The sequence below is a fragment of the Ailuropoda melanoleuca genome, chromosome 1 (genome assembly GCF_002007445.2).
Source record: "Ailuropoda melanoleuca isolate Jingjing chromosome 1, ASM200744v2, whole genome shotgun sequence".
NCBI classification, from domain to species: Eukaryota; Metazoa; Chordata; class Mammalia; order Carnivora; family Ursidae; genus Ailuropoda; species Ailuropoda melanoleuca.
Window position 1 is genome coordinate 200,380,990 of NC_048218.1, and position 23,788 is coordinate 200,404,777.

The following is a 23,788-nucleotide window of genomic DNA, read 5'->3' on the forward strand; positions in this document are numbered from 1 at the left end:
GTAAGATAAGGGTTCAGTTTCATTCCTTTGCATGTGGATATCCAGTTTTCCTGGCACCCATTTATTGAAGAGACTATTGTTTTCCTATTGTGTGTTCTTGATATGCTTGCCAAAGATTAATGGATGATATATGTGTAGATTTCTTTCTGGACTTTCTAGTCTGTGTCATTGGTCTATGTATCTTTTTTTTTTTTATGCCAGTACCATTATTTTTAGATCATACTGGGAAAGGGACCGCTTCAGTAATGAAGAGGTTGGCTACCCCACAGTCCATCAGCCGCTGAGGGCATTTGGAAATCTATGGGGCAGTTTTGATTATTACAAGGGGAGCACCAAATGGCATTTAGTGGACAGTGATTAGGGACACTCATAGTTCTGATTGTAGGGGATGTTCCACAAAGAATTCTCCTGTCCCAAATGCCAGTTGTGTTTCTTATTAGAGACTCTAATGAAGGCACCCTAATGAAGTCATGATATGTATTTGATAGGACATAAGATATTCTCAGTAGATAGAATAATTATGACTACTTATATTAATAAGACTATTTCCACAAGGCTAGTGGGGATGAAGCTATGGATATCCAGGTCTGGCTTGGCTGAGGATAGTATAAAACAAACAAACAAACAAGTAAACAAACAAACAAACAAAAACAGTAGGCAGTCTGTGGAAAGCAGATTGCTGAGTCTGAAGCTCAGATTGAATCCAGTAAGTCTAGGATTGGGGCTAAGAATTGCATTTTGGTAGCATGCACACAGTGGGTTGTGATAAGCAATCCTATGGCCAGACATGCAGGTGGGTGCATCATGAGTTGAGACCAAGGGAAGTGAGGGCAGAAGTAACAAGGCAAGAGCTGAATACAGACAGGAGTGAGGCAGAACAAGCACCCTGGAGAATGGCAAAGCATGTACTTCATGGGTAAGTCATCAGAGCACCTTTAGCGAGACTAAAGAATTAGAGTTGGTCACGTTTCTCACTTGTATCCCATATGGGATCCAGTTGTGACTCAGGCATAGCTGGTATTGACCCTCATCCTCCATCTCCCTCCTCTACACCTCATTTCTAACTCTGCCTGAACTGGAGCTCTGTTTTCAGTGAAAGGTTCTCTTCTTCTGGCTCCATGTTTCTACCTCTATTTGCTGGCAAAAAGGCATCTCAGGATACCTCCCTTCAGGAGATTCTCAGTGATGTGGTTCACTACCCCTCACTTCTCTGTGAGCTGGAGCCCTGCATTCTGTTCTGTTTTTTTTTTTTTTAATAATATTTTTTATTATGTTAGTCACCATACAGTACATCCCTGGTTTTTAATGTAAAGTTCCATGATTCATTAGTTGCGTATAACACCCAGTGCACCATGCAATACGTGCCCTCCTTGATACCCATCACCAGCCTATCCCATTCCCCCACCCCCCCTCCCCTCTAAAGCCCTCAGTTCTGTTTCTGTTTTCTTTTTTTTTTTTTCCTTTTTTTTGCCTTTTATCTAGACATATGAGTTCTTACCTGTCTCTTGTCTATTGTGTGTAAGAACTGGAGGTTTCCTAAACCAAGTTCTCTTTTTGTAGCCAACCCACCCCCGCTGCCCCCAGCATTACTTAGCTCTTTAACTCTTAAAATGCACTGAGGAACACAGGGGAATCTATTTACTGTGACATACGAAGGACCATGAAGTTCCAACACAAGCAACATGGCTTTATAGGAATTTATGACTATTTGCTGCTGCCACTCAGGGGTGTGAATTCACAATTATGCACTTCAGGTTCAAAGCTAAGCACTGTGGGGAGTGCAAAGGTCAATCAGAAGAGTATAAAACAAGGTCCTTGCTCTCAAAATCCTTACAATATAGTTAAGCATTATTATTAAGCATCCAAGTTAAAATAAAGACACAGGGGCGCCTGAGTAGCACAGTCGTTAAGCGTCTACCTTCGGCTCAGGGCGTGATCCCGGCGTTCCGGGATCGAGCCCCACATCGGGCTCCTCGGCTGGGAGCCTGCTTCTTCCTCTCTCTTTCCCCTGCTGTGTTCCCTCTCTCGCTGGCTGTCTCTCTGTCACATAAATAAATAAAATCTTTAAAAAATAATAAAATAAAATAAAGACACAGCTTTTATTATTTGGGGAAGATAAAGAAAAGGGGCAGTGTTAAAACTTCCTCTTTAGCTCCTCCCAAGAGATTTGACACACATGTGCAATTTTCAAGTGATTTCTGAAACTACAGAAAACACATGCGCACTGGTGAGACGTCTCACCCCTCCCCTCCTTTCCCCAGCGGGAATGAGACAGGAGAGGATCGCCTGGGTGTTGCCTTCCAGCCTGGTGACAGTCCATCTGGTGTCTTTCAAGCTGCAGTCTCGCCCTGGCTCCTGCTTTGAATCTGAGTTGAGCTTAGGAAATGGCAGGACGGAGGTTGAAAGTTAAGCATCTAGCACGTGAGACAGTGAGTTTAGAGTGTTGGTTGCTACTGTTCATGTTGATATAAAGAGGAAGACAGTCCACGGATACTTTCCAGATGCTAAGCAGGTGTCTAACTTGTGCTAATGTCTCTTCTGTGCACTCATTCCATTTCCAATAAGCCGCAGATGTTATTTGGGCTCTGTTTGGATTATCTGTCACCATGCAGTAGAGGGGTGTGCATGAGTTATGCTCTCAGGAAGTGTCTGTTTGCTGTCTAATATAATTCGGGGGGACAAATAAACTATATTTAATTTTTATAGCTATACCGAGCTTATGTGGCCTTTCCTGACTTTTTCCGTAACTCAACTATCACATGGTGGAAGAGGGAGTTGCAAGAACTATACACCAATCCACAGAATCCAGAGAGGAGCCTGAAGTTTGATGGCATGTGGATTGTAAGTGTGTGGGTTTGTGTCTGTGCACACCTGTGTGGCTGTGTTTCCATCTTGTGTGTCTAACCTTATATATCATGACCTTTAATCAAGAGGGATAATATCATCCAAGAAGGGCTTTGGACACATCCTATTGCAATTCCTCCAATCAGAAGGGGAACATCCCTGATACTCCTCATATCTTATACCTTGCCTGAAGTTCCTGCTGTAAAACGCCAAGGTGATTACTAGGAATTTCTTGGACTTGAGCCTTGCCTTATACCTTGAGGGAGAATTAAAAAAAAAATCCTCTAGCCAGTCATTCTCGAGAGCTTAATTGATCTCTGTAGTCAATTCGCAGCTTGGTCTGATGACTCTCACTGGGCTGGTATCTACGGGATTGCTGGAAGGTGAATGATTTATTCATTGCTTCCTTGTCTCTGAGTTGGCAGGGTGTAATGATCTGAAAAAATAAGATATATCTGTGTTTGACATTTCCAGGATATGAATGAGCCATCGAGTTTTGTGAATGGAGCAGTTCCCCCGGGCTGCAAGAATGCCTCTCTGAACTACCCTCCCTATATGCCATGTAAGAGCCCTAGACCTCCTCTGTTGGCAGAGCCATGGCTATGAGGAATGACCTCCCCAAGAGCCCATCAGCCAGGGTTTATCATACTGTTCAGGGCACATCTTACCTGGTGCTGTGGTTTTAGGGGGACAGAGACAAATATGCATCAAGCACCTCATCCAGTTGAGTGTGTATAAGTTATTGGTCCTGTTGGGTGAATTTCTCAGATTTGTTCAGAAAACACTTAACAGTGACTATGTCTCCAGAGGATTCTAGAACTAAGTGTCTTAATTCTTCAGGCCTTTGTGAATTCCTCCACAGGAATTTGTCATGCCACCAGTGGGTCGACAGTAGCAGCTTCCCCTTATCATGGAGTTGATGGACTTTGGTGTTATACTTGTGTTCATATCTTGGCTCCAGAAATTATGCTCACTCTGAATTGTGGGACCTTCAACACATTAGTTGATGTTTCCAATTTTTTTTTTTTTTTAGATTGTGAAGGGAGGTAACGATAGAGTTATGATAAGAATTACATGAAATGATTTATAAGAAAAATGCTTAGACTACATCCTGTCAGGTAGTTAGATGTTTGACATTTGTGTTTTCTTTCCCTTGCCCCCACTTTCTCCTGGAGAGCCCTGCAGGGAACTTGATGTTGAAAACACTTGTGGGCTTCATTGCAGCTCAGAGCCTAGCACGTTCCTGTGCCCCTGAGGAGGAGAGGGACCCATGCATGGGTCAAATTAGCCTTAAGATCCAGTGTCGAATCCCTTAAAGAGAGGTCAAGGGTAACAGGATCAGGCATGGCATTTATATCACTAGATCTTTCTCCTCAGATTTGGAGTCCAGGGACAGGGGCCTGGGCAGCAAGACCCTGTGCATGGACAGTGAGCAGGTCCTGCCAGATGGCTCGCGGGTGCGGCACTACGACGTTCACAGCCTGTATGGATGGGCCCAGACCAGACCCACTTACGAGTGAGTCACCTTCTCCCTTCTCTGGTCCACATGACCTGCAGGGACAGCCAGTGACCGATGAAGGAACCCTGCTTCAGGGTTAAGGATTAAGATTTTAATTACAACTATGTCACAATTCATATTTATTAAGCAAACATGAGCATGGATCCAGGCTCCACAATCATAGTTAGAAGGACAGGTTTAATAAGACACAGTCCTGCCTGGGAAGACTGATAGCCCTCCTGGAGGAGACACACACAGAAACACAAGCAATGATCAGACAGTGTAGCCGACGCTGTAATTAATTACAACAGGTGAAGGGAATGTGGAGGACTGGCTATCTTTTTCTTTTATTTCAAAAGTGACTCATCTCTGTTAGGTTTTCTTTTTCTTTTCTTTTCTTTTTTTTTTTTTTTACCATTCTTATTGGAGAGCCAGCTGATGTTCTGCTGAATTAATGCTGTCCCATTTTGTGAGCTCAATGAATAATAAGAGTTATCTTAAGGAAAGCCTTATAAAGAAATGCACCTTCCTTCTCCCCAAATATAAAAACTTAGTACTTAGTAAGTAAGTGGTAAGACTTAGTGATTACTCATTATTTTTAGGTGATCCAGCAGGTTTATTACAAAGTTCATTGTAAAACACTGTGAAACACTATGTAAAGGCGTAACTGTTACTATCGTCTCCATCATGTAGGGTCAGTCAGTGGGGACTTTGTTATGGCTCAGATTTCCATATTTCCTCCAATAATGCAGGAGACATTTTGTTGCCATGCCTTAGGCTCCGAAACTCTGGGAGGAGAAGCTCTGTGGCCTTTCCTCCCCTGATCTGCCTCTAATCACTTCCTTGTTCCCCTCCAACCAGAGCTGTGCAGGAGGTGACAGGACAGAGAGGGATTGTCATCACCCGCTCCACGTTCCCCTCTTCTGGCCGCTGGGGAGGTCACTGGCTGGGTGACAACACGGCCGCATGGGACCAGCTGAAGAAGTCTATCATTGGTGTGTGGGCTTATCCTTAGGGGCCTCTTCTGGTGGGAAGGGGCTAGGACCCTCCATAAAGGATTCTTGAGGGAGGAGGAGGCAGATCACAAGTGCTGCCTCTAACACAGCTGTGTTCTCGTTGCAGGCATGATGGAGTTCAGCCTCTTTGGCATATCTTATGTAAGTGTCTTGGGGTCACTTCTAATCCACAAGCAGATAGTGACATCTTTCAGAAATCACCAGCAAGCTTGTTTTATTCTACCTCATTTCAGACAGGAGCAGATATTTGTGGGTTCTTTCAAGATGCTGAATATGAGATGTGTGCTCGCTGGATGCAACTGGGGGCCTTTTACCCCTTTTCGAGGAACCACAACACCATTGGGACCAGGGTAGGATATTAACTTATAGCTCAAAAGTTTTGTGTCACTAGGAATACAACCTCCAAATTTGAGCTACAATTAATGCAGTCTATATTCTCTATGACATCTTCAAAACCATTAAACCCTCATGTTTCTTGGTTTTTTTTATTTGATCCATTTATGTATTGTGAAATGATTACCACAGCAGGATTAGTTAACACCTCCATCACCTCACATAATTGCCATTTCTTTTTTTGTGGTGAGAACATTTAGCATTTACTCTTTTAGCAACTTTCAAGTATATAATATAGTATTGTTAACTGTAGTCACCAAGCTGTGCATTCGATTATCAGAATATATTCATCTTATAACTGGAAGTTTGTACCCTTTGACTGATGCTTTCCCATTTCTCCCATCCCCCACCATTCTGATAACCACGTTCTGCTCTCTAATAGATGTGAGGTGATATCTCATTGTGGTTTTGATGTGCATTTCCCTGATGATGAGTGATGTTTAGCATCTTTTTATGTAGCTGTTGGCCATGTGTATGTCTTCTTTGGAAACTGGAAACCAATAACAGGAGGAAAATTGGAAAACTCACAAATATGGTGGAAGTTAAACAGCCAATGGGTCAAAGATGAAATTGAAAGAAAAATTTTTAAAAATCTTGAAACAGATAAAAATGGAAACACAACATACCAAAACTTATGGGATGCAGTGAAAGCATTTCTATGGGGAAGTTTATAGTGATAAACACCTACATTTAAAAAAAAGAGAGAGAGAGAGAGACAAGGATCTCAAATAAACAACCGAACCTTACACCTCAAGGAACTAGCAAAAGGAGAACAAAGTAAGCCCAGAGTGAACAAAAGAAAGGAAATAATGAAGGTCAGAGGAGAAATAAGTGATGTAGAGACCAGAAAACAACAGAAAAGATCAACAAAACCGAGAGCTGGTTCTTTGAATAGATAAACAAAATTTACAAACCTTTAGTTAGACTTGCTAAGGAAAAAAAAAAGAGAAGGCTCAAATAAAGAAAAGTATAAATGGAAAAGGAAGACATTAGAACCGATACCACAGAAATGCAAGGGATCACAAGAGACTACAATTATATACCAACAAATAGGACAAGAAGAAATGAAGAAATTCCTAGGAACATACAACCTACCAAGACTGTAACATGAAGAACAGAAAAGCCAAGCATATAAATACTGAATAAGGAGATTGAACTAGTAATCAAAAATCTCCCAACAAAGAAAAGCCCACGACCAGATGCTTTCCCTGGTGAATTGCATCAAAAGTTTAAAGAAGAATCAACACCAAGACCTCCTCAAACACTTCCAAAAAATTGGAGAGGAGGGAGCACTCCCAAGCTCATTTCACAAGATCAGCGTTACCCTGATACTAAAGCCAAATAAGGACCCTACAAGAAAGCTAGAGATCAATATCCCTCATGAAAATAGATCCAGAAATTTGCAACAAAATATTAGCACACTGAATTCAACACACTGAAAAAAATCATACACCATTATCAAGTGGGATTTAACTTGGGATGTGAGGATGACTCAACATACACAAATAAATAAGAGTGATACACTACATTAATAGAACGAAAGATAAAAATCATATGATCATCTCAATAGGTGCAGAAAAAAAATTGACAAAACATAGCCTCCTTCCATGATGAAAAGTCTTAACAAATTGGGCATAGAAGGAATGTACCTCAACATTATAAAGGCCATACGTGACAAGCCCACAGCTAATATCATGCTCAAAGGTAGAAGCTTGAAAGCATTTTCCCTAAGATCGGGAATAAGACAAGTTCCCATTCTCGCTACTCCTGCTTAACATAGTACTGGAAGTCCTAGCCAGAGCCGTCAGACAAGAAAAAGAAATGAAAGGCATTTAAATCAGAAAGGAAGTATAAGTGTCTCTGTTTACAGTTCATATGATCTTGTATATAGAAAATCTGAAAGGTATCATAAAAAAACTAAGAGAATGAATCGATGAATTCAGTAAGTTGCAGAATACAAAATCAACATACAGAAATAAGTTGTGTTTCTATACATTGACAGCAAGATATCTGAAAAAGAAATAAAGCAATGCCACTCACAGTAGCATCAAAAATCAATAAGATACTTAGTAATAAGTTTAACCAAGGAGGTGTAAGATCTATGCAAGGAATACTATAGGACATACATGAAAGAAATTGAAGAATACATAAACAAATGGAGAGATATTCCATGTTCATGGATTAGAATTCATATATACAATGGAATATTACTCAGCCATCAGAAAGGATGAATACCTACCATTTGCATTGACACGGATGGAACTGGAGGAACTTCTGCTAAGTGAAATAAGTCAAGCAGAGAAAGATAATTATCATATGATTTCACTCATATGTGGAACATAAGGAATGGTGCAGAGAACCACAGGGGAAGGGAGGGAAAACTGAATGGGAAGAAATCAGGAAGACAAACGATGAGAGACTCTGGACTCCGGGAAACAAACAGAGGGTTGCAGAGGGGAGGGGGGTGAGGGAATGGGGTAACCGGGTGATGGGCATTAAGGAGGGTATGTGTTGTGATGAGCACTGGGTATTATATGCAACTAATGAATCGTTGAACACTACATCAAAAACTAATGATGTACTATATGTTGGCTAACTGAACATAATAAGAAAAAAATATTGTTACAATGTCCATACTACCCCCAAACAATTTATAGATTGAATGCAATCATTATCAAAATTCTAATAGCATTTTTCACAGCAATAGAAAAAACAATCCTAAAATTCATATGGAACTATAACAGACCCCAAATAGCTAAGGCAATCCTGAGAAAGAAGAACAAAGCTGGAAGTATCATGCTTCCAGATTTCAAACTATATTACAAAGTTTTAGTCATCAAAATAGTATGTTATTGGCCTAAAAATAGATCAGTGGAACAGAATCAAAAGCACAGAAATAAACATTTGCATATACTATGAACTAATATTTGGCAAGGAAGCCAAGAATCCTCAATGGAGAGAAGGCAGTCTCTTCAATAAATGCTGTTGGGAAACTGGATAAGCATATGCCAAAGAATGAAATGGGAACCCTACCTTTTATCACTCACAAAAATTAACTGAAAATGACTATAATTTAAATGTAGGACTTGAAACTTTAAAAATTCTAGAAGAAAACATAGGGGAAAAGCCCACTGACATTGTTCTTGAAATGAGTTTTTTGGATATGACACCAGAAGCACAAGCAACAAAAGTGAAAATAAATAAGTAGGACTACATCAAACTCAAAAGCTTCTGCACGGCTAAAGAAACAATTAGCAAAATGAAAGGTAACCTATGGAATGGGAGAAAATATTTGCAAACCATATAGCTGATAAGTAGTTAATATCCAAAATATTTAAGGCAATAGCAAAAACCCACAAACAACCTGATTTAAAAATGGGTTGACAAGCCACATAGACATTTTCCCAAGAAGACATACACATGGCCAACAGGTGCATGGAAAGGTCCTCATGTTTCAGTGAATGAGGTTCCTCAGTGTTCTTTAGATTCTTTGTTTAGGTTGTGTTGTACCAAATATATTCCAAAAAGAATGTCTTAATGGAGGAATTTCAACAGCTGTCTTGGGAAAGCTTGAGTGACTTCTTTCGTATATTAAGAATATTCTCAGGGGCGCCTGGGTGGCTCAGTTGTTAAGCGTCTGCCTTCGGCTCAGGGCATGATCCCAGAGTTCTGGGATCGAGCCCCACATCAGGCTCCTCTGCTGGGAGCCTGCTTCTTCCTCTCCCACTCCTCCTGCTTGTGTTCCCTCTGTCTCTGGCTGTCTCTCTCTGTCAAATAAATAAAATCTTTAAAAAAAAAAAAGAATATTCTCAGGCTCATCTATAATCAGCTTTGGTTTAGCGATGTGTGATCTTCATTTGTAATAAGCATTCAGTGACTTCCTTAAGTTCCCAGGTCCCTGAGGTGAGCTCTGAACACTCTTCTCCTTTAGAGGCAAGACCCTGTGTCCTGGGATGCTGCCTTCGTGAATATGTCCAGAAGTGTGCTGCAGACCAGATACACCCTGTTGCCTTATCTCTACACCCTGATGCACATGGCCCACACGGAGGGCAGCACCGTCGTGCGGCCTCTTCTCCACGAGTGAGTGTCTAGCTGGGATCCCAATGACTAAGGGGTAATATCATTCTGTGTGATGGCTTTTGGGAAAAAAAAACAAAACGAAGTTCTTCCAAATTAAATTAAAGACATGATTGTCCTTTGCCATAAGGTTTCTGGGTACAGACCGTACGTTATAATTCCTTTTAGCACAGCGCCAGTCATGCCCTAGGTCCTCGATAAAAGACTACTGAATGAAAAAAATTCAAAGTGATTACAATACAGCCCGGAATACTTTCTTTCTAAATTGAGTATTTGAAGAGCTGCTGATCTTTTGTAGCAGCTCAGGTCACAAAACAAGGCCAGATGTGAGGGATGGAGATTTGAGGGCTGAAGGCCATTCTTGGATTTGAAACATGCCATGGTTAAGAAACATGGAGATACGTATAGGTGAGAACATGTCTAAATCCAATCATTTCTGGGGTTTGAAGAACATGACAGACAGAAAGGAAGTATATCTCTGGTGAAAGGAGACCTAGAGAAAAAGTTAAAGGAAGGTGTGGAATGCAGCTGGATTTCTGACTTGGGTTTGAACTCGAGGAGTTTCTTCAGGGTCTGGGTCTGAGGCCTTGTTGGGGTCGTGATTGTGGTACCTTGGTTTCTCTTTCCAGGTTTGTGTCAGACCGGGAGACATGGGATATAGACAGTCAGTTTCTGCTGGGCCCAGCCTTCCTGGTCAGCGCCGTCCTGGAGCCTGTGAGTATGGAGGCCTCTGATGAAAAGAGAATTAGAGCGACAAAGCCCAGTGACTAGAGGTAGCAGAACAGGCCTGGTCTGCTGGGGTTCCTGAGATGTGGTCTTTTACTCTACTCTTCTTTCTTCCTCTCCCTCTGAGCTGACATCCATCACTTAGGTGCTCTGGTCCTCTGCTCCCTCACCTTTCAAATCGGCGGAACAGATTCTGATTCATAGGATAATCAAGAAGGAAAGAACCTTCTGATATATTTCAAGATAGATTCATTTCTTTATTAACTGAAATAAGGAGTACGGGTCAGAAACACATGTTACGGGATTGTTTGTACCAATAATCTTGTTTCTGGCTAGCCCTTCCCTGCCTTCTATAAGGTGTTCTCAGGCAGGAAAAGCCATTTCTTCACTTTTTCTGTTGACGTATAGGATTCTGATTAAAATACCAGCTACTTGCATCCTCCCCAAAGCTTACTGCACTAATGCTAATCCCTGACGTACTGGCACCATAAAATCTGCAAAATTTTCTTCTGCTCCTGACCCAGCTCGTGAGTTTGTCTCTTTAGAGAGGGTAGGAGGTGAGTCTAGAAGCAAAGGATGATTTTTTTCTCCAAAGTCTGATCCCAAAGGGCTTTAGGGAAACTATTAATTTTGGGTAGGCAAATATTCCATTTATCAAGAGGGGAGGGCTGGAAGGTTTTCCCAACATTGCTAGCCTCTGAAAAGATAAGCATGTGGGTTCAAAACCAATACTATTGTTTTGACTTTTTTACTGTGCAAATCGGTTACACTGCCCTGGATACAAGAGCCCACCTCCCAAGCCTTGTTTGTGTTTAATTTTAGAATGCCAGAAATGTCACTGCGTATTTCCCTAGAGCCCGCTGGTATGATTACTACACGGTAAGTTTTTTTCTGATGATTTATACATCTTGGGAAAAATGGTAGTGTGCACAGTCTTCCACATCTGACGCACCACTGGTCAGGTTCTGACCCTGTCACTCACCTGATGTGTGATCTTGGACAAATCACTTTTAACCTTGTAGCCTCAGTTTCTTTACCTCTAAGTGGGATAAGAGCACTTCCCTCACAGAATTGTTATAAAATAATGTATTTTATGAGTGTTCTGTATGTGTTGGTTTCTGTCTTTCACAGTGGCGTATAACGGCAATACTAGTAAACACTTGGAATTGTACAGTGAACTGTAGTTTTTGTTCATATCGTCCCTCACAAGACTGTAAGTTCATATGTAGAGGGGCCTTTCCTCTCTATCTTTTTATTAAACATCTCCTTCTATAGCATAGATGTTCCAGGAGGAGCTGTTAAACGTAATCTTCTGAGGTAAGCATGGTCTTAGGCCGTGTATAAAGTGCGCTCGGAGGTATGAGACCCAACCCTTGTGTGCCAGAGCAACATTTAGGAATGCAAGATGAACACATCGTTCCCTGTCTAGAACATTTCTAGGCTAGTCTGAGCCCCAGCTGGGAAAACAGGGCCTGTCAAAGCAACCTCAGGGCCATGTACTGTTGTAGGGACGCAAGCCAGGCTTTAATTCTTGAGGAAGAATCAAAGGAGGTGTTTCCTCTCCGTATAACTAAGCCTACTCTTCCAGCTTTTTTGAGGAGAGCAGAGCAGAGAACTTGAAATACAGGAGAAGGAGAACAGCAGGAGGACAGAGGCAGAGCATACTCTGGACCTTTTATTTAGTGGGTTTGTGGTGAGATTAAGTAAAAACCAGACAAGGACAATGGAAGTCTTGTTCCTCTTTGTCTCAGGGAACCCTGAGTCTTTCCCTGACACCTCCGGCTTTCCACCCTCCCCCCACTTTTTTATTTTGCTGGGCTGGATCTGTCCTTTGGAGGCCCTGCATTAAGACTCTGCTATGCACGTCCCCACCAGGGCTTTCCAGGAGGGGGTAGCCAACTCTTGTTAAGTTACCTAGCCTTTGGATGGGATAGACTGGTGATGGGTAGTAAGGAGGACACGTATTGCTTGGTGCACTGGGTGTTATACGGAATTAATGAATCATCGAACTTTACATCGGAAACCGGGGATGTACTGTATGGTGACTAACATAATATAATTTAAAAAATTAAAAAAAAAAAAAGTTACCTAGCCTTGCTGCTGAATTTGCAAGTTGACTGCTCCATTCACTCCCAGTGAGTGATGGTGAACACTGAGGTTCCCTGGTGTAGGGCCGGCACTAGGGTGCAGCAAGTGAGTTGCCTGGGCGTGCAATTTAAAGAGGTACTCCTTCCTAGGGCTGAGCCGGCATTTGCCTGACCCTGAGAGTGAGCACAGCCTTGATCTGTGCCCTGTAGGCACCTCACTTATTTCACTCTAGTCCCAGCCTGGCCCAGCCAGGTGCAGGCCACCTTTCTGAGTGTCAGGCATTGGAATACTGCCACAGTTTCTCCATAGAGTTCGCCATCAAACCTGGAGCTGATACCTGCATGTCGTGAACTCTAATGCTTCTGTACATAATTGTATGCACTACATACAAAAAAGGGAAGTGTGAGGGCTAGTAGAGAAAAGTATCCTGGAAATTGCTGATTTTATACATGGCTTTTAAACAGAAGAGCTTTGGTTGAGGAAGGAAAGAAAAAAAAATCACTTAGGAAGACTCAACTTGATGGAGCAAGCCATTTAGAAAAAAAAAGTTTTGCTATTAAATTAAAGTGAAGATTCCGTGCTTGGGATTAATGGAGTAGTAGTGTCTCCTTGATTAATCTTCACATGTACCTATTTTTGTACAAGAGCAGAAGTTGGCAAACTACCACCCACAGCCATGCCTGATTCATACCTGTTTTTATAAATAAAGTTTTATTGAAACACAGTCATGAGCATTTGTTTACTTATTGTTAACAACTGTGCTCACAATACAAGAGCAGAGTGGAGTAGTTTCACTAGAGACCATCTGGTCTGCAAAGCCTAAAATATTACTATCTGGTCCTTTATAGACAAAGTATTCTGATTCCGGTTCTAGAGGATTTACATGCCGTATGAGACCTAGTTTACCCTCTGATCGTGTGAAAAGGAACAAATTATTATTCAGTATAAGGAATACTGTGAAATATTAAACATGGTGTCAAAATTTAGAGGAAGTACATCTGAGATTCAGATGTACTGGTTAAGGGATGGGAGACACCCTTAGGTGTAAGATAGGAAAGGTCCCATGAAAGATATATAGTGTGCCAAAAATAAATGTGAAAAGTAGAGATATCTACTATAGTAAAAATCCAGAAGGGCAAGCGTTGGAAAATGGAAAGGACAGTAAAATTCACCATGTTCCCTATCTCTCAGTCCCTGTTAGCAGTCTGTTATACACCTTTGCTGATAAAAATCTGTGCATAGATTAGCATATGTGTATTTTTTTTATTTATACAAATAGTGTCTTGCTGTACATACTATTAGGCTCCTTGATTAATTCATTTAATAATATATCTTGAATATCTGTACATCAAAGAACTTTGAACTTCAACTCTTTGAACTTGAAGCTCTTCCCCATTTTTTTTTTTTTTAGCAACTGTATTATATTCCATTGTGTAGAATCATTTAGCAAACCACTTCTGTGATGGACATTTAGGATTTAGGTTTGCCTGTTTTATTTTTTTTTTTTTAATATGTAGTGGTACAAGGCTGCAGGAAACACCATTTTACATTTATCTCTGTATTAGTTTTTGTCAGTAGAATTTCTGGTATATAAAAATTTGACAGATATTAGCAGATTGCTTTCCAAAATGTTCGATCAGCACCCAGTCCCACTGACAGTCCATCAACAGTAAAGTGGATAAATAGACTGTATTCTATACTTAAAACTAATATTATCAATTAATGTAAGTATTGAACTATTGCTACACAAGTAAAAACGATGAACATCACAAACATAATATTGAGTGCAAGTAGCCAGAAACGAGAGTTAAAGCATATATGGCCTATAAGTTCAAAAACAGGCAAAAGTGATAGAAATCAGAATAGTCTCTGCCTTCAGTGTGGTGATTATTATGAGAAAGAATGAGAGAGCCTTCTGTGGGGCTGGTAATATTCTTCTTGATCTAGTTGGTGGCTTAATGGGTGCATTCACTGGTAAAATTGTACTGAGCTGAGTACTTATGTTACTTAAAAGTTTAATGAGGAAATTAATATCCTCAGATAGATAAAAAGATATACTTAAGAAAGCATGCTATAAAACTGGCATATTCAGAAAACCTTGGAAATTAAAGGCATGATGCAGAAATTTAAAATTTTGTTTAAAAAACATTATAATAGCAATCACCCAGAAAATAGAACAAAAAAGCAGAGATGGAAAGCAGGGGAGAAAACATAAGGAAGTCCAATTTAGCTTATACTACCACTTTTTTTTAAAGATTTTATTTATTTATTTGACAGAGATAGAGACAGCCAGCGAGAGAGGGAACACAAGCAGGGGGAGTGGGAGAGGAAGAAGCAGGCTCATAGCAGAGGAGCCTGATGTGGGGCTCGATCCCACAACGCTGGGATCACGCCCTGAGCCAAAGGCAGACGCTTAACCGCTGTGCCACCAGGCGCCGCTATACTACCACTTTTTGCACAACATTTTTGCTGTTTGTGCAATGGAATTTGGAAATTAGCAATGCCTCAAATGAAGGATAGGTGAGGAATGTATGACTTGTATCTTGGTGGTTCCCATTTCTCGAGGATCATGACTTCTATCATAGCTGCCTTGGTAGCTGTGAATTCCCATCCCCACACTGTCCCACTTGTGCTCATCTGACCAGCAGAGGCAAGAGGCACCCCTTACTGCTTGGCCTTAGGCCTCACTTGTTTTATGAAGGGGCAGGTGCCTCGAGGCAGGACGGGTTGATGTGCTTCATAGAGTGGGTCTACTTCAGTAACCACTGACTCTTAGTTTCTCCAAGTAAGGTGCAAAACCAGCAGTTTACAGCTCCTTCTAGAGCTCTCTGACTGTCTCAGGCGTGCCTCCGTGCTTGAGCATTCTATGAAGTGTCTCTCCCCATTTCCCCTCCTTTCTGTCATTCTGGGCACTGCAGTTTGTAGACTTTATTTGGGAGAGGGGGAGACAAGGGACTTGTCTGACTTAACTTTATTGGTTACCTATTTTTATGAAGCTTAAGAACAGGCAATGTGTGTGAATCAAAGTTTTTATCTACTTGTGGCCGTTTTCTTTGTTTACAGTGTGGAACATATGTTGTGTTTTTAAAACAGTGCTTCTCAATCATAATCAATGACTATATAGTTGATGCAAATTCCCCCCTACAAAGGCATTTGGGTTTTCTATTCTTATTTTAATAGTGCTGCTTTGAGATTTTTACCTTACAGTCATATCTTAACGGGTATTTAAACAGGAATTTGTTAGACTGGCCTGGTCAGAAACTATTTAAAGGAAAATAAACAAGCTTGTGATAAATCAAGTATGAGAAATGAAATCATGAGATCAAAAATCACATCATATTTATATAATGTGTGGTAGAATGGAAATACCATTGAGAAAAATAAAGAATTTGGTAAGGAGATAACTTGACAGTTTTACATGTGTCGAGTTTCACCTGAAGGTGGAATAATCAATGGAGGAAATGTCCAGTGTTCATCAGATAGCAGAGTGAATGTCATTAGAGATCATATAATCAGATTTTCTCATGCTGTCAGTGAGAAAACTGAAGAAGCCAGAGATGTGGGGCTGGAATTTTTATTAAATACTGTAGACTTTGGAGTCCTGAGGCAGGCCCAGGAAGCGGAGTCCGCCCCAAGGAGTGTGGCATCAGTCACTGGGCTTCCTTCTGACCACCTACCCCTACCGTTCACACAAGTGGATGATGGCTAAAATGAACATAAGGGACCTAAGTAGAGGAATGTTATGGTAGCTTTCCTCCTTCCCTTTAAAGTAGCAAGTATCAAATGGGGGAATTTTGCCTACCGAGAGACATTTGGCACTGTCTGGAGACCTTTTTGTTGTCACATGTGGTGGGCAAGGTCGGGGGAGGTGCTGCTGGCATCTAGGGGATAGACATGGGTAAGCATCCCCAAAACCACAGGACAGCCCCCATGACAAAGAATTATCTGGCCCCAAATGTCCATAGTGCTGGAGCTGGGAAGCCCTGTCTTAGTCTGAAGAAATGTGGAAGGCTGTTTTCTTCAAAACAAGCTTTATGGCTGCAGGTGAGGGAGCACTTCTCCCTGTCACACAGGAGGCAAGATAAAGATGTTAAACAAAAAGGAAAGTTGTAGGGAGTTAAAGATGAGGATTTGTAAAGTCGGCTCATTTTAATTCTTTCTGTCAAGTAGGAGTCAAGACTTCAGTGAAGTTGGTGGGGGTGGGGAGTGGGGGGAATGAAAGGAGAAGGAGCAGAGACAAAGTGAGAGAAGGTCTAGAAATGCCATTGCCGGGAGTGTATCAGGAGGCACCAAGAAGTAAGTAAAGGTCTTGCTCAACCTCCTCCAGCAGTGCTCTCTGACACAGAAACAGGATGTGGAAGGAGGGTGGGCTGAGATCCACACAACGATCTCGTATGGTACGTAAAAACCCCAGAAGACAAGGGGTGCTGACATGATGTTGTAGCAGCAACGTGGGAGTCCACACAGTAGCTGAGTGAATGTGGAGACGTGTAATAACAGCTGTGTGCTGAAGGCTCATGGATGGGCACCAAGTCCGGGAGAGTAGGCATGGTGTCTGGTGAACGCGTCATTCAGTGAGGTGTGTTCTCAGCCTGTCTTACCTTCTTCTGGCCCACAGGGTGTGGACATTGGAGCAAGGGGAGAGTGGAAGTCCTTGGAGGCCCCTCTTGACCACATTAATCTTCATGTCCGTGGGGGCTACATCCTGCCCTGGCAAGAGCCCGCACAGAACACTCACTTAAGGTGAATGACAAGGGACAAGGCTTCTCCTTTACCTGCCAGTTAGCTCAGATCCTGGTGAAGCCTGCCAATTTGTAAGCAGCACCCTCAGACCGAAAAGGAATTTTACTAAAGATTTGTGTTTGTTTATTGGCTTGTTTGTGCTTTAACCTTTTTCAGACTTTGCATTCTTTGAACAATTATTAACAACTATTTTAAGTGTAAGTGGGTGAAATGATAGATCTAATTGTTCACACTTGAAATGGAAGTCAAACAAGGAGCAACCTGATTCATACTAGTTTTACAAGACTCTCTGGATCTTAATTGACTCTGCTAGGAAAACTACTGCTGAAAAATTATGTAAGCCACATTGCAACTGATGCTTGAGTTTGAGATTCCTCACATACAGGAGTTTAGAATTCTAGACTTAAGTCTATATAAAAATTAATAATAGCTAACATCAAGTGAATGCTTGCTCTGTGCCTAGAACTATACTAATATGGAGGTTTCTATTTGGTAATTATTTATTTTTCTTAAAAAAAGGAAAAAAAATAAACTGTGATGTAAATACTATTATCTCCATTTTACAGATGAGCAAAAGAGAGGCTTCAAGTGGTCACACAGTTAGTAAGTAGTTGAGCAGGGACTAAAATTCCCATCTGTCTGATGTCGAACTAAAATTCTTAGAGCTATACTCGTTTGATTCAAAAAATTCAGTTAAAAACTGAAGAACTTAGGACATTTATAAGCAGCTCACTGTACATGTGCTTAGGAAATTAGGTCATGAAAAAAGAAAGATCACATCAGGATTTTTCTCACAGAACCAGTGAGTTTGCTTGTAGTTTCTTGTAGTACTTTTAGAGCGCTTTAGGCTTGTAGAGCCTTAAAGGAAAATTCCTCTAATTCATTCATTCGTTCGTTCGTTCGTTCGTTCCTGACATGAAACCATATAGCCACCGGACACAGAACTAGTACAAATCAGCAGTCTCTTGAATCCTAGTACCCAGTCTATACCATGAAGCACTTCCCTTATATTTCTGTGAAAACCCTTGGTTTGTGGTAGAGGTTTTGTTTTTAGCTAAAGGCTCTTTCCTACCTCATTGCAGCCGTCAGAAATTCATAGGCTTCAAAGTTGCCTTGGATGATGAGGGGACTGCTAAAGGCTGGCTCTTCTGGGATGATGGGGAAAGCATTGGTGAGTAGGGTTGCCTTGGATTCGTGTCAATACCGCTGACTAGGGGACAGGCCTGCTTGTTATCTTTTCCACGTCAAAAGAGTTTTACATTCTTAAACATAGCTGTTTGTTGTTTCAAGTGCACAATGCCTATTGTATATGATCCTTATGCCTCGTGTAAATGAAGTGTAGCTCTGAATCTCTCACCATTACCCAACTGTCCTAGTTCACTGCGCGAGACAGCAGCATAGAAGCCAATGGGAAACTTTCTTAGTAGCCAACTGAGATATACTTCCATGTGGTTTATGTTCAAGGGCACATTTCCTAATTACAGGGTTTACTGTCCCAATAAGAAAGACAGTGCCTCTGTCAGCTGTACTATTTATTTGGGGGGATTTTCCACTACAAGTTTACAGGAACTGGTAAACTCTTGGGAGGAAGGCTTACATTCTATTAGTTATGTCTAAGCCAATGTTGTCCAGTGTAGTGATGGAAATGGACTGTATGTGTGTTGCCCGATATGGTAGCCATTGGCATATGTGGCTATTGCCCACTCAAAATGTGACAAGTGCATCTGAGGAACTGAATTTTTAATTTCATTTAATTGTAATTAATTTTAATGTAAGTAGATACATACTGCTAGTGGCTGCTATCCTGGACAGCACAGCTCTGGAGGATAGCCAATGCCCTCTGACTGAGTGGTAAGCAAGTTAGAAAGAGATGGAATATGGGGAAGAGTGAGCGAGCCCCCAAAGTAGGAGGAGGGTGGGAATGCCTATACTAGACATGCCGAGCTTCATATTCTCCCTGAACTTGTGGCATACATTAAGCATAAAGGACAAAGAAGTCTTGTCTCTGGTTTTCCTTGATCTTTGGAGATTTCATTTAAAAATTGCCTCATACCTCTCAAAATAAGCTGATCAAGACACAGTGTTGACGTTTGTGATGTGGGTGTACATGCATGTATGCACACATATGTGTGCCTCTAGCAGTAGGAATCTAGAAATTCCGAGGTGACTAGGGAGATGTTGGGAAGGGTAGACCATGAGAAAGAGAAGTGGATTAAGAGTGGTTCAGGAAACTGCATTCTATGAGGTGACTCTGTTAGATGCATTTATACACACTCATTTCAAACATTTTGTGTAAATGGAGTTTGGGGGCAAAGTGGAGTTTGGGCACTGATCTCATAAAACTCTGTAAAGAAGAAAAGTAGAATGAAAAAGAAAATCCTCCCTTCTTTCTCAACAAGTAAGCAATTGGAATTCAAGAACACAGCTCGAGATCACGCTTAACCTGTTGCTTGTTTGCAGATACCTATGGAGAAGGACGCTATTACCTGGCCAACTTTTCTGCCAGCCAGGTGAGTCTGACTGATACCATGAAGGGAGAACAGAGTTCTGTTAGCTTAGTTGGGTGCCAGATATCATAAGGGCATAAAGTACCTCCTAGAATCCCTTCCCGGCTCGTCTTGTTAATCTGCATCCTTCCTTTCCTCTGGACTTAAGATGGAAATTTAGTATGCTCTCAGGAAGTTTTCTGTGATTAAATCCATTCACATTTCATCAGTAACTTCTTCCAGTTCACCAAGGTGCAGTTGGACAAATTGTTTCTATGTTATCGAGCCCTTGTTCCTGTGTTGCCTTGGAATGGTCTGCATTCCAAGAAGTCATTTTGTGACTTCTCTACAAGTAGAACAGAAGGTTCCTGATAGTTGAGACTCTTTGTGTCCTTAGAGTTCAGGGTGAGTCTAGAGATACAGCAAGTACTTAGCCAGTGGAAAGTTGGATGATAGCTGGAAGCAGGAGGTAGAGGGCTGAAACCACAGCCTGCGCTATCCAAGGGCTCAAGATGGTGACTCTCAAGTTGTCTTACTTCATGATCTACATTTGTGTCTAAAAAAAGGTTGAGAAAATTTAAATGGATTTTGTTTTTGTTTTTTTCCCCCTCTGGTTTCTTTTTATCTACAATTGACAGAATATGATGCAGAGTCATATAATTTTCAACAAATACATCACTGATTCAAACCCTTTGAAACTGGGCTACATTGAGATCTGGGGAGTGGACAGTGTTTCCATTTCCAGTGTCAGCATCTCTGTGAGCGGCATGGTGATAACACCCACCTTCAATTATGACCCTGCGACACAGGTTTGTGACCAGTGAAAAGTCCCAGTGGTATTTCCCAGTCCAGTCCTAGGGCAGTTCCTGCCCACGTCCCTTCCAAATGACAGAGTCCTATAGAGTCCTTTGGGAAGCTCTCTGTGTTCAGTGCACCAACAGTGGACAGCATGGAGATGAAGGGAAAATTCCTGACTTATTATCATTTGGAATTGAGGGTCTGGATCCTTGCTTTCCATATATGTTTTCTTGTCTGCAAATTTATATAAAACTTTGTCTTTGCTCCTTCACCCCACTTCCCAAACAGCTCGAGCTACCAAATTCCATCAAATATAAGACACCATCCGTTAATGATGCTCCATTATTTCACGTGTCATGAGGAAGGAAAAGAGGATTACAGAGTATGACACAATGCTTTCATATCATTTAAAATTTCTACTTTAAACACATAGAGAGCTTTGCAAACTTTCCTTAAACAAAGATTTTTATAATTTTAATGTTAGTGATAATACAGAGGAAAATATTGTGTAGAGACACACGGACCTTGATAAATCTTCATCAGAGTAATTTAGATGAGGTGGACTCTGAATGTGAAGAAATATTAGAAATGCTTTAACCTGGGGTGCCTGGGTGGTTCAGTGGATTAAGCGTCTGCTCAGGTCATGATCCCAGGTTCCTGGGCCACATGTTGGACTCCCTGCTCAGCAGGAGTCTGCTTCTCCCTCTGCCTCTCCCCCTGCTTGTGCTGTCTCTCATTCTCTCTCTCTCTCTCTAATAGATAAATAAAATCTTTTAAAAATAGAAAGAAATGCCTTAACCAATTAGTATCACAGATTTTTCTTTTATTATTCAAATTTTTATGTAAATATTATAAATTATTTTATTTATTATTATTTAAAAGAGAAATATGTGGCATGAATGGGTTAAGGTATTTCCTCTGTGCTATCAGAAGTATTGGTGATACATCATTTCATAAAAATTCTTTCACTAACATCTATGGGATTTTCTCTAAATGTAGCAAATGCTTTATGCAAGTTTTCATCCAAGCAATTTCCTGATCTTACTATCAGCCAGGATTCCTATTCTTTCCTAAAATAATGCTTAAGTGGTTTGTAGTGCATCCATTCATAATACCAATAATAGCAATGAAGTTCATGCTTGCACAGACAATAATAATTGTCATGAATGCTGCTTAGCTCACAGAAATTCTAAGGCTGTTGACTGCAGGACACATTCAGATTTCGTGAATGTTAAAAATGTGGAAAATCTGCCCCTTGGGATCAAGGCGTTGTGGCATTTCCAACACCTATCCTTGTGGTAAATGGATCTTTCTGGGTGTGCTTGCTTCTTGCTTTCTCCTGGACTGTTTTTCGTTCATAATCCTTCCTGATTAGAAGGCCTGAAACAAAAGTTTTCCTTCAGTTTTGTATTTTTTTACTCATTTCCTCATATTTGTGGCTTTCTTGTCAACCAACTGGACTTTGCCCAATTTTGTTGCTGACCGACTCCTGGACTGTCATACTAGCTACTAACAGCACCTTCAGTGACAGTTTATGGAAAGCATTTGCCTAGAAAAAAGTTGAACTGTTGGCTTTCCACTGAGCAAACACGAAGTCACTATCGGGGGAATAGGAAAAGGAGGAAATCCAAGGAGGGTTCTGAGGAGTGAAAATGAAGACATCTTCTCCAATTTTCTGTGTAGTTGTTTCTCTGCTGTGGTTGTGATTGCATTATTTAGGACATGTTGTCTTTTCCCTGTCACTGAACAAGTTTGTAGTCTAAGGAATCAAGAAACAGCCCCCTCACCTGAAAATTTGAGGGCTGCCTGACAGCTAGGCAATGAATTGTGAAAGTAGCAGAGTACATGAGGACTTGGCTTGTCTCTGATTCATTTGAGCACAGAAAATTTCAATCACCAGATGCCCACTCCTTTTCCTTTGGTTCCCAACAGGTGTTAAGCATTGATGTGACCAGCAGAGACATCAGCCTGCATAATTTCATTTCACTGACGTGGGGAAGCACTCTGTGAATTTTTAGAACAAGATCTTAATTATGAACAGCTTTGCAATTACTTATATTTCATGCTCACAAAATTATTCTGTGTTGTTAATTGGTTCATGCTTAGTATAGGTATTTTATTAATTTTGTCATATATTTTGTCTGTGTCTTAGCCCTGTGGTATAGGCCATAGGGAAGTGTGGGAAATCTATGGGTTGTTTTCTTGTCTCTGTGTAATGAACATGGTATTGATGGCTCATCAGACAATATCTACTGAAGATGAACTGGGTCCATGATGAAGTTGCGTTGTGTGTGTGTGTGTGTGTGTGTGTGTGTGTAATCAGGGTATGGGCCCCACTCTTGCTAAATACACAAGAAAAAGCTTGCCAGGACATTTCCAGGTCCTGGAATTGACTAATGCCTCAAGAAACTATCCAGAAATAACATCTGCTAGTTGGTTTAAGAAGAGGGGAGCAGGAGGCTGAGAGCGTGATATGAGGGGAAAGCAAGGAAACACAGGAAAAGTTAGCAGGAAGGATGAGAGGAAACAGAAGATGTTGATAAAAATGATCATTACAAGAAGAAAACACAAAAATTTCAGGAATAGTAGCCTCATGGGGAGGAGACAAGAAGGGCCAACTCACGTGAGAACGAGAAGACAGGTGAGATAACACTTAGCATATGGGAATGGGGGTGAGGATGAGATTGAAGCCAGCAAAACTAAAGGAAGGAGTTTGGATGTAAAAAATGGAACTTATTTTTGCAGTGGCATGCTTCAAAATGTGTAAATCTTATTTCTTTGCTCTGTGCCTAACATGTATAACCATAGTTCACACAAACTCATGTAACTTAAATGCTAGAGAAAAATAAAACAAGCAAATTTACAAGAGATTTTGAATTTTGTGATATTTTTACCCTGGGTAACGTCCTTTTGGGGTTAAGCCTTCTTGTTTGGCAAACCCTTGTAAGCTGATCTTGTTCTCTTTGCATCAGAGTTCCTACAGGCTAACGCACCGGTGGAATGATCAGATTTATGATTATCCACCCTTTCCCTCACACCTCTGGCATGGGTTCTTCTTAAGATTCAGCTTTGTGGAAGCCTCTACTTGGGTAGTGGTTGCTATATCTGGTAAAATGGCA

The 23,788-nt window shown here is 41.1% G+C and overlaps 1 protein-coding gene across 1 annotated transcript in view; it reads left to right on the top strand.

Annotated features, from left to right (window-relative positions):
- MGAM (maltase-glucoamylase) overlaps positions 1–23,539 on the top strand; it is an 86,705-nt gene extending 63,166 nt beyond the window's left edge. Inside the window, exons 35-48 of the mRNA XM_002921683.4 lie at positions 2,707–2,841; positions 3,319–3,406; positions 4,222–4,360; positions 5,204–5,337; positions 5,465–5,499; positions 5,592–5,708; positions 9,683–9,831; positions 10,458–10,542; positions 11,377–11,433; positions 17,261–17,385; positions 18,468–18,556; positions 19,846–19,895; positions 20,510–20,680; positions 22,602–23,539. Of these exons, the coding sequence (XP_002921729.2) occupies positions 2,707–2,841; positions 3,319–3,406; positions 4,222–4,360; positions 5,204–5,337; positions 5,465–5,499; positions 5,592–5,708; positions 9,683–9,831; positions 10,458–10,542; positions 11,377–11,433; positions 17,261–17,385; positions 18,468–18,556; positions 19,846–19,895; positions 20,510–20,680; positions 22,602–22,679 (1,452 nt within the window). The 3' untranslated portion in view covers positions 22,680–23,539. The remainder of the gene's footprint in view (positions 1–2,706; positions 2,842–3,318; positions 3,407–4,221; positions 4,361–5,203; positions 5,338–5,464; positions 5,500–5,591; positions 5,709–9,682; positions 9,832–10,457; positions 10,543–11,376; positions 11,434–17,260; positions 17,386–18,467; positions 18,557–19,845; positions 19,896–20,509; positions 20,681–22,601) is intronic.
- Positions 23,540–23,788: the final 249 nt, after the last annotated feature.